General features: G+C 40.6%; 1 protein-coding gene across 1 annotated transcript; it reads right to left on the bottom strand.

Moving 5' to 3' along the window:
• Nucleotides 1-2,501: 2,501 nt before the first annotated feature.
• On the bottom strand, nucleotides 2,502-9,477 carry sfrp2 (secreted frizzled-related protein 2). Its single transcript, NM_203731.1, is given in 3 exon segments — nucleotides 2,502-3,144; nucleotides 7,838-7,918; nucleotides 8,778-9,477. Coding segments are annotated over 3 exon segments (888 nt in total). The 5' UTR covers nucleotides 9,280-9,477; the 3' UTR covers nucleotides 2,502-2,839.
• Nucleotides 9,478-10,405: the final 928 nt, after the last annotated feature.

Here is a 10,405-nt window from a genome sequence, read left to right as displayed (position 1 = left end):
AGACTCCATTTTATGCACGATTCTACTTTCTTTTTAACGATTTCCTTTTTCACTGTAATAATAAAACAGCACGTTGTTCTTGATTGTAACTAAGCTGCATGAAACCATTCTGTTGGCACAACAATCCTACTGCATTTATTTCATGTTTAAATTTTTTTCAGTAGACTTAAACTATGGTTATCCAAATTACGAAAACCCAGGTCCCAGCATTCCAGATTATGGATCATATCCCTGTATATGGAACTTCCAGGCAACCATCTTCGAAATAGTTATAACAGTATGTATTGTATACCTTACGTTCAAAATACTGAATTAAAAATCTTCATGTATATTGTAAAGAATATACACAAACAACATTTCTCTTGAGTATTTACAATAGTGAGAAGGCATGTATTGTACAACTTTATTAGAAATTCAATGCATCCTTACATACAAGTTGGAGACAGAATGTTACATTTCTAACTAAAAAGGCAATAATTAAAAGCTTGCATCCAGCTTTTCCTGTTAGACATTCCGTCTCTCCTTGCCATAATGTTATTTTTGTTTAATAATAATGATTTCTGGCTTAGAAAACAGTCTGTACACACATTGTTGTAATATACCCCAATAAACCTTACACTGCAGTTTAATACTATTTTGTTTGAGGAGGATGGGTGCATTTTACAAGGCTTATGTCGTCTGTGGTGACTTCACCACAGCAAATGGGCTACCAATTACTCCGTCCATATTTCTGTTGCTAAGGAATGCTGGGTGGTAGAAGTGATAAATGCAGGCTGCACACATGTGGCTTCCAAGGGGAAGGGGGATTTGTTGGGTGGAATATGCTGTCATGTACCTTATCCATAAGACCTACTCCTTGCACAGTGAGTGCCATAATGCTTTCAGTCACAGGAAAGGTGGAATTGAGAGATGTTATGCAAGATATACTAGCCATGATGATTTCCAAGCTGGCTGGCTAGATGTTAGCTTTGTATGTAATATCTCCTTATACATCAGGCGGTACGTACAGAGCTCTATTGTGTCCATTTTCTAACTGAATGATGCACAGGTTAAGGGACAGGTAGAGGGAGAGATGGGGGCGCCAATGTGCCTTACTCTGCCTGGACCCTATGAATACAGTGCTTCTGAATATTTATTAAGAGAAGTGCAGGAGAGGATGCCAAGTGTAAAACCACAGCACCTGGTTTTTTGCAACAGTAAATGACCCTTGATGATATGTTTTGTAATAATCACCCTTACTTAAAGGCATGATCTGCTCAGCCTATCAAGCATCAAACATGCAACGACAAATCAGAATGTCAAGATCAGTACACCTAATTTCTATGAGAAAACTCCCCGTTCTCAAAAAAAAAGCAAAAGCACCTTCCAATTGGTTTAAAATTGTCAGTGCTATCTGTTAATGTAATTGTCATTGAAAGCAGGGCTGTTTGTCCCTTTCTGCACTGCACGGCTCTAGCAACAAAGTGAAATAAGCCATCTCTTATCCAGCCAAGATTAGGATTCTCACAATGCAGTGCATACTGCTTTACATTTTTTTGAGTCAGCAGCACAGCAAATAGAATTGTAACTTCTAACATCACTGAATTGTTTTAATTTGTTTGTGTTTTATTATTTATTATATTTTGAATTTATATTGGAGAGTATCCCCTTTAATGACTTTTCTATCAGGTACTATGCAGCCACATGAGTACATTTTATTAGCAAGCAAGAAAGCCCTGCTAATATATATAGTATATTTCTACCCTTTATAAATAGTGTGCTACAATACACTGACAGAATAGCCTCAATATCATGTAATGGTTGATGTACTTTATTTTCACTAGAGGAATTCATGTTTTCAGAGGGACTATATTATTGTATATATATTTTTTCGGCTTTAATTTCCACATAAAAATGTCAAAAAAGGAATATTTTATATAATCATTTACAATTTCCACCAGCAGATTAAGGTTATGTGCTTTGCATAAAACATCAGCATTTCTTTAAAATAGAATTTGGTGCATTCCAATGAAAAGCTGGCCATCTACTGCAACACTTTATGGCTAATTTACTAACTAGGCTGCCAGGTGCAAAGTGCAAAAAAGGCAAAAGCATATTTGCCCACAATGCTATTTTTCCCCAGCCTCTTATAGATTTGTGCTTTACAGTGACTGGTGTGTAGTAGCTTGCAATTCCACAGGCACAGGCAGGGATACCTATCTGTTATATGGAACTATATCTGGAACTGGAACATATTATCTGGAACTGGAACTTATATCTGGAACTCTATAATTCCATCGCTACCCAACATGCTAGGCTGGGTAACTGGGCACAGGGTTTCCAGCGCTGCAGTGGGGGTTAATTGAATTTATCTCTTAATAAATCTACCAGTATGTGTACAATTTTGTCAAAATAATCAGCATAGTAGAGGGGAAATATTCCCCATTTCAGCATAAAAATAACCCTAAATTTTAGTTTCTTTTGCAGTCCATACAAAAAGTAGAAAAAAGGTGATAACAGCTAAAAAAAACACACTGATTTATTGTAAGCTCATATTTGTAGAAATGGTTGTAAATGTATAACTGGATTATAAAAAAGTCAATTACTTGTGAATGGAAATAAAAAATTCAGAGTTTGCACCTAGTAAAAAAAACTATCTCGTTTTCATCCAAGGGCTTTATAAAATATTTGATCTTTTTATATTTTAATTATATTTACAAGGATTTTTTTTATCAATAATTATAATAAAAAAAGCAATTACCCCACCCTTTTTGTTACATTCAGAAAGGATAGGTTCCCAAAATGGAAGAAGGTGCAAATAGCCTAGCCCCAGTGCTGGCTGAGCCAGTAAATAAGACCACTAGCACTGAAGTTTGCGGATGCTGCGAGTGATCCGTTTAAACTCCCGTTGGCCTTTCTGCCACCGCTTGACAGAGGTGATGACCAGTTCCCCGCCGAGCTTTTGTCCCATCACTAAATAGGGAGCGTTGATGTCATTCATCTCATCGCAGGTACACTGCAGGCCATCTTTAAGCCACAGTACAGTCTTCTTCAGATCCCTTTCTGTCACTCCATTCAGCTTGTAAATGGTTTTGCCCTTTGTCTCCGGGATGATTTTGGTGTCCCCATTGATGTAGGCGATCTCCTTCACTTTTATCTTCAGTGCTAATGGGAAAAAAAGAGGGGGAAGCCAAGGGGTGAGACTGGTGACACAGAAATGAAGAGGGACAGGCCCTATAGTGTACAGAGAAGCCATTCTGGGGTGGCTTGGGTTGCTTATGAAACTGTCAGAGCCTGACAGAATTACAGCAGGTGGCTCCTTTTTTAACCACAAAGAGCATCAAAGTAATTTTGTGTGAAGAAGTTAGACACATGTGTTAGTCCTTCTTTCCCTCTCTGTCTTGAAACATTTCGCCCTCTATAGCCTATTCAATTAATTAAAAAGTCTAGACTTTAAAGTGTAGAAGGGCATGTTAGGTGCTACAGACAAGTGCTGGGGAGCCTGCAGGCTGGCATTAGGTACAGGTTTTCCATACCTCCCCCCTAGCACTCCTAAGATTGCATATTTTGACTGACATGAAAGCTAGGGGCTTTCCATGGGGAAACTTGTGTTCCATTCACCTCCTGCCCGTTCTATATGGAGTGCTGGGGAATGCAACTATTTTTTAATTTTGCACCTTTCCTATTTTTTGTAATATCTTTTATAATAATATTGGAAATATAAAGTAAAGTTTCATGAACAGTACATGGAGTTTATAAAGGCAAGCACTTTAATTCAAATCTGTATTTATTTATGTAAATATATTTTAGATAATTATGCAGTAGCAGATCTTATTCCATCAGTAACATTAGGGATGACTGATCCAAACATAGGCCCTCAGGTCTAATAGGCAGTAATGGTGTAACCTTAAACTGTTTTTGTTTTCTAATTATATCCTTAATGACTGTGCCTGTGCTTGGGGCTTGTTGTCTTAGGACTGTTTGTTTTTTCCCTCCCTGCTCATGTTGCAAGGAATGTCAGGAGAGTCATGCATATTAGCACTGCGTGAGAAAAGCCCTTGCTTCCCTCATGTAAAAAGGGGATGCTAATCGTTTTACAATCTGTAGGCTCTCTGCCCTGGGTAATAAGATTAAAGGCAACAGTAAAGCTTGAAAACATGTTGTTTTTCTGCAAAAGGGTGAGCTGTAACATTCACAGATATAGGTGTAAAAGTTGACATAACAAATGTAAGGCACAGCACATGGATGTATCTGCATTTCCGTATATTAAGGTTATGTGCCCACAAGTTTCTGTTGCACGGCTGGGGTCCAGTGTCCCCACCACACCTTCAAAACCCAGCCAACCTAAGGACAATCAGTAGTACATTTACTAGCAACTGTTGCCCCCTGCCAGGCTGTCAATATACTGGCTTTACTTGTAGACTAGAAGTGACATCTTCCAGCAGATATACTAGCCTAGTGCTCTGTTCTAAATATATTGTCAAATCTGTTATAACTTCCTCCATCATGTACAATGTAGCCACATTTATATTATACATCATGCTAGGCATGACCACGCACTCAGAGAGACACACACTCTTTTTACCTGTGCTACATATCCCCTTGCCATGTGCACTGGACCATATTCTTATATTTCACAAGCCTTTGATGTTTCATGTTCCCAAAATAATGAAGTCAAGGCATCACAATGTCTTCTTTGGTTCTCTCTTGGCTATTCTCACCTGCTGATTTTATTGATCAACTGAGAGCGTTTGGAGTTGGCATTAAATTATTTTTGCTTCCCAAACACTAAGGGTTCTTACATTCCCAAATCTGTAAAGTCAGGACTGGAAAATGTATTAGCCTGGCTGATGAATGTAAATGGAAAATTGGCAGTAACTGATGGAAATGAAATACTTCAGTTGCCGCTGGATCTCTTGGGAAGGTAAAACCGTCACTCACTGTTATGCCTCATGAAGTTTAACTCACATGAAGCAGAATGGTGGCTAACAATCCTGTTTCCCAAGAGTTCCGCATCAGCTCCATATTTTAAAGGAACAATAAATGTGACAAGGCCCAGTTATGTATATACAGTTTCCCAGACTATAACAGAACATAAATTGCTTTTACTATTTTTCACCTGGCTGCCAGGAGCACTGCATCCTATGCTATTTAATTTAGAGTGATTCAGGCTAGGGGAGATTACTGAATAGCTGCAATGGTACTGCTTCCATATAAGATGTCAGTTTCAGGGGTGTAACAACTGTGGGCACAGGTGGTTCAACTATAGAAGGGCCTAAAGATCTCAGGAGACTCAATTATATTTATAGAATTTTAGTAGTAATAGGTGGACAGAGGACCTGGGATGAAGAGGCTGTTGATGCTTGGAGGCATTGGAGGTGGGTAAATAAAGATAAAGCCTTGGGCCAAACTCATCTGTAGGCCCATGGCCTCTAGTTTAAAGGGATGTTCACCTCCAAAAATTAAGTATATATATATATATATATATCTTTTTTTTTTGCATAATAAATAGAATCAGGTATAATGTTATATGATACCATGTTAAGCATGCTGTATGCAAGTCTATTGCCACATCCTATGATTCATTAATTAAAGTGATACTTACAGTTCCTTACATTACATAGAAATAATAGAATAACACTTTAAATCAATGCCCTGCTCAGTCCACTGATACCTGAATGTGCTAGACTTAGGGAAGCCAAATACTGGCTTATTGCTTGTTGACTCACCACTGGTGAGGCTTACAGTTAACTGGCTCCTGTATGAGGCACAAAGAATGGTCTCTCTTGCCTGTGTTAGGCTGTCTGGACAATCCCCTGAATGAGTACTGTATAGGGTCATTGATGCAGACCTCTCTGACAGGTCTGCACAGGGACCCTCATAAGATCTGATCACTTGCTTAGGGGCCTAAGATCAGATCAACCCAATATTGCTCACCACCTCATTTGGGAAGATTCCAGCTTTAGTCTGTCCCTGTGCTGACCCATGCCTGCAGCTGTCACACTAGGCTGGGGGTGGTGAAAGGCTCTGAAAAACTGCAGTCACTGTTTACACAGGTAATTTAGCCCAGTTACCCCAGACTGTTTCCATTTAGTGGCATATAATTCAATGTTCAATATGTTTGTGGGCCATATTAAAGTCATCCAATGTCAGATAAAGAGGCCTATGGATATAGCTTTAAGCATTCAGTGCCTCCATCCTTTTCCCTCTTTAGCACAAAGCGATGGTTGTGTATAAGGCTCTGCAATATGGGAAGCACAAGGGCTAGGATCTGACACACTAAAGCATTGGTGGGCTTATGGAGCCCAAATTACAAAACCCCCAGTGTACGACTAACAGTGCAATTACACTATTCCTAATTTCCTATAGGCAATAAAAAAGTGTCAGTATAACTGACTGCACTTGCAGCAAGCACCATGTCCAATTGCTATGGCTCCATTTTAAAGCTCCACAGATTAGGATTTGAATGATGGGCCCTGTGTTACTAAATGATGGCCCTTTGTTTGTGCTAAGCAATAAGGGGCTGCTCTGTTTTTACACCTGGGACACACAGTTGTCTGCCTTTCGGCTCTTGATTCTGGAAAATGTGATCAGCTTGTGCCTGTAGCAGAACCACTAAGGCAGATGGTGCTGTGTGGGTTCTGTGAAACCCAGTTTTAATCCCTGTGTGCCGGGAACGCTCCCACAGTAACCTGAATAGGAGGCTTCCCTTAGGCCAGAATAGTGTAGCTTTTACCCAATTACAAAAAAAAACACTGCTGCATGAATACAGGAAATCTATTTTACTTCCTAATTAATGCAAGAGACTGAATTGGTAGTCAGAAATGTTTATAAATAGAATATGATGCCTGTCAGTCAGAGTCTGCTCATTGCATGCTGTTTATCCAAACAAACCCACTGTCTGTCACTCACTTTACATTAACACATACACACACACAAGTGGCCTCAAATGTATATATTGTAAACATTCAATGGAAATATCATTTTTCTACTGACAGGGTGCTGAAACTGCATTAGCTTCAGGCTATTTAAGTAAACATATGGACTCATTTAAAAATGTTGTGTCTGCCTCGGTGTTGGTGGTGGACTGAAATAGCAAGGAATGTTGCACTTTATTATAAATATATATGTCATGCTATTCAGCTTCTACCAGCAGGTAGCAATATTACGTTCTTACTAAGTTTCTTCTGCATACGACTGCTACTTTGTGGAGTAACTGAGATGGATGAACACCCTATATATCTAGGTAATACCTTATAAATGGGGATTGGTGATGTCATCAGTTATAATTGGTGCTTAGTGATGTGATTTCTGACCTGACTCACTGAAACTTGTGTATTTTAATAAATCAGTTATAAATAGTTGTAAAATATAAGGATATTGGAAGTCATCTTGAAGTTCCATGGCCTGTATAAAAGCACTTGGACTTTGAACTTGTGCATTTTTATGGTCTTGGTCACTTATAATATCCTTATATATTACAATAGGGGGTACATATTTACACTATATATTAACAGCTCAGGTTACATAAATATTTTTTATGGGGCAGCTTGCTCTGTAAGAGTGTTTAACAACAAAATTATATAAGCACAGGTTGACCATATCGCTTGAAAATTCAGGGACACATCTACTAAATCCATGTTGCAGGGCAACAGTGACTGAATTTTATTTATACTGCAATCAGTTCAACCCTCCTAACCAGATTTTCTACACATGTACCTGAATTTTCAAGTAAACTGGGCACCCTATATAAGCATGTAAATGCATTTATTGTATATATAAGATAACTCGTATTCCCATCTATCTATAAATGAATCCTGGTTGATGATTAAAAAAAACCCCTTTGCCACATACTTACCGAAATCATTTTTGCAGAGATTTTCTACTATATCATTGTCATCCTCGTTGCTGTTTTTACAGGCGTCACAAACTTTTGGTGCTGCGAACACAGAAACAACAAGTGAAAATTGCGCAATAATGTGTCTAACAGCAGGTGGCGCTATAACTCCCGATGCTATCCTGTGCCTACCCGCCTACCCAGAGCCATTGGCATCCCTGCAGCGCATAGTACAGACCTCAAATTGGTTATTATAATTATCAGTTTTTTTTCTTTTCAACACAAATCTAAACTTAAAGATCTTCGCCAGCTCTGTTTGCCTCAACAGAAACTAAGGGCGTTCAGCTTTCCAGCAACAAGCACCGTTTTGTACTTGCCCCGGTGTCTCTTCACTTATTAGAAACATGTGCCCCCGTCCATTGGATATGTAACCATTATGGCTATTGAACATTCATGTTGTACATACCTCTAATAAAGGCTAATTACAGTAGAAGAAGCAAGGAAAGGAAGTGATATGGGGAAAGGGCACGGGTGGGCAATACTGTTTAATGTATTAGAGTGACTGGTCCTCTTCCCACAATGCCAATTCTGACTATAACCCCTGTGTTACAGTGCGCTAGTTACGCATGCAATATGCAATAAAAAGTAACTGCGAGGTAACTCAGTTGATGCCATTTAGCGCAGCACAGCGTTTCGGAGACTCCCATTCTCAGACTGGGCGCAATGATACACTACAGTCACAGATACTCCCGGTAAATGATATCCCTGGATGTATCAGATAATATTTCTCTGGGGATACATCTGAGCAGTTTATGAGCGATAGAAGCGCAAAGGGCTTTACATACAGTACATGAGCCTGGCAGTGCGCATTGGATGCAGCATTGCAGTATAGCACGGTAGAATTTGGCTGCACATTTAGGCGATCAGTTGGCTGAGGCTGGGCTACTTTATAGGCACTTACCCTCTCGGGTTACCGGCACAACATGCTCGGTACTGGCTGGCGGGATGCACAGGTCATTGTCCTGGGGGAAGCGGCTGCACTCCAGCATATCGGGCCAGGGGAAGCCAAAGGCAGACATGACGGGGGCGCAGCTGTCCTTCACCTGTTCGCACAGAGACCGGCACGGCTTGATAGTCTCGTCCAGGTCATCAATGCACACCGGGGCAAAGAGGGAGCACAGGAACTTCTTGGTGTCCTGGTGGCACTGCTTCTGAACCAAGGGGATCCAAGAGGACGCCTGCTGCAGCACCTCCTTCATGGTCTCATGGCCCAGGAGATTGGGCAACCTCATGTTGGGGTACTCAATGTCATGGCAAAGTACCAACGTAGCAGGGATGGGCTTGCAGTTGCTCCTCTTGTAAGAAAACTCCGGTTGCCCAAAGGGGAACAAGCCCCTCACTGAGTCCATGCAGTCAGATGCCAGAAGGACCAGGAGGAGAAGGCAGCAGGACCGGCTGTACATGATGATCAGGTTGTAGATAAGGCAAAGAGAATGAGCTCCTAATTGTTCCCCTGTCGGGAGATGGAGAGCCGGAGAAATCCCGGATTAGCTCAGGCTGCAGCCAACTCAGGGACCCAGCACCGCCACAGCCTCTCACAGCCTCCCTCAGCCTCTCACAGCCTCTCACAGCCTCTCACAGGCGCTCACAGCCTCCCTCAGCCTCCCTCAGCCTCTCACAGGCGCTCACACACTGATCAGATGCTCGGCTAACAAGAGCTTTCTTCATTTTTTTATGTAAATTCAGCCAGTGGGTGGGGCCGCCTGACAATAATCAGAAAGGGATTGGCCGCTACTCACTTGCTCTGATTTTCCTTTGGGAATGTTACAGTGCATGGAAAAATCCCCCAACCAAGCCATACAAAGGGCTAAGAAATGCATTGTCTGAGGGCTAATAGAGTGAGCAGGCTGCATTCTAATGGCTGGGGCTTCTACAAGTGAGACTGACACTTAATAAAATCCCCTTTAAACAGCCAAAACTTTCTTCTAAGTGCTTACACCATTGTTACTGTCCTATAAAGTGCATTTCCCTTTTATTTTCCTATTTTAAAGAACTGGGTGCTTGTTTGTTTTTATGTGACTCTGGCATCTGCATATGAGCTGTGAAGCTTTATTTGGGGATAAACAAGCCCCTAGCAATGGCTTCTCTATTTTCTATTAATTCTAATGAGTATATTTGTAAGAGAGGCAGTTGAAATGTGCTTAATGGCTATTGTAATTATAGCTTTAGGGGAAGTGTAAAAAAGTGACTTTCTCTCAAACTGACTGCTAACAGATTGGGCTCACCCACAGCATTTGTTCCCAGATTCCAAGTGAATAGGTTTCCCATGGAGCTGTCAGTATCAATTCATTAGCATCATGTTTGCTAATAGCTGTCTCTGAAAAGGGTTAAAAATAACACATTTCCTAATAACAGGTCACTGAAAGGGTTTCACTGAGTTGCTAATGGAGCAAGGAGTATAGGTGCTAATGCCTTTCTAATGAATGGGAATGCCTGCCCTGCTATTGGGCTAGGTACCCTTTGTACAAACATTCAATTTAGTTACAATAATCCAGAAAGTGAACGAAAAAGGGAGACCAGGAAATAATA

The sequence above is a fragment of the Xenopus tropicalis genome, chromosome 1, assembly GCF_000004195.4.
Source record: "Xenopus tropicalis strain Nigerian chromosome 1, UCB_Xtro_10.0, whole genome shotgun sequence".
Lineage (NCBI taxonomy): Eukaryota > Metazoa > Chordata > Amphibia > Anura > Pipidae > Xenopus > Xenopus tropicalis.
The sequence above is the reverse complement of the archived record's forward strand: the minus strand, read 5'-3'. Positions and strand labels throughout refer to the sequence as shown.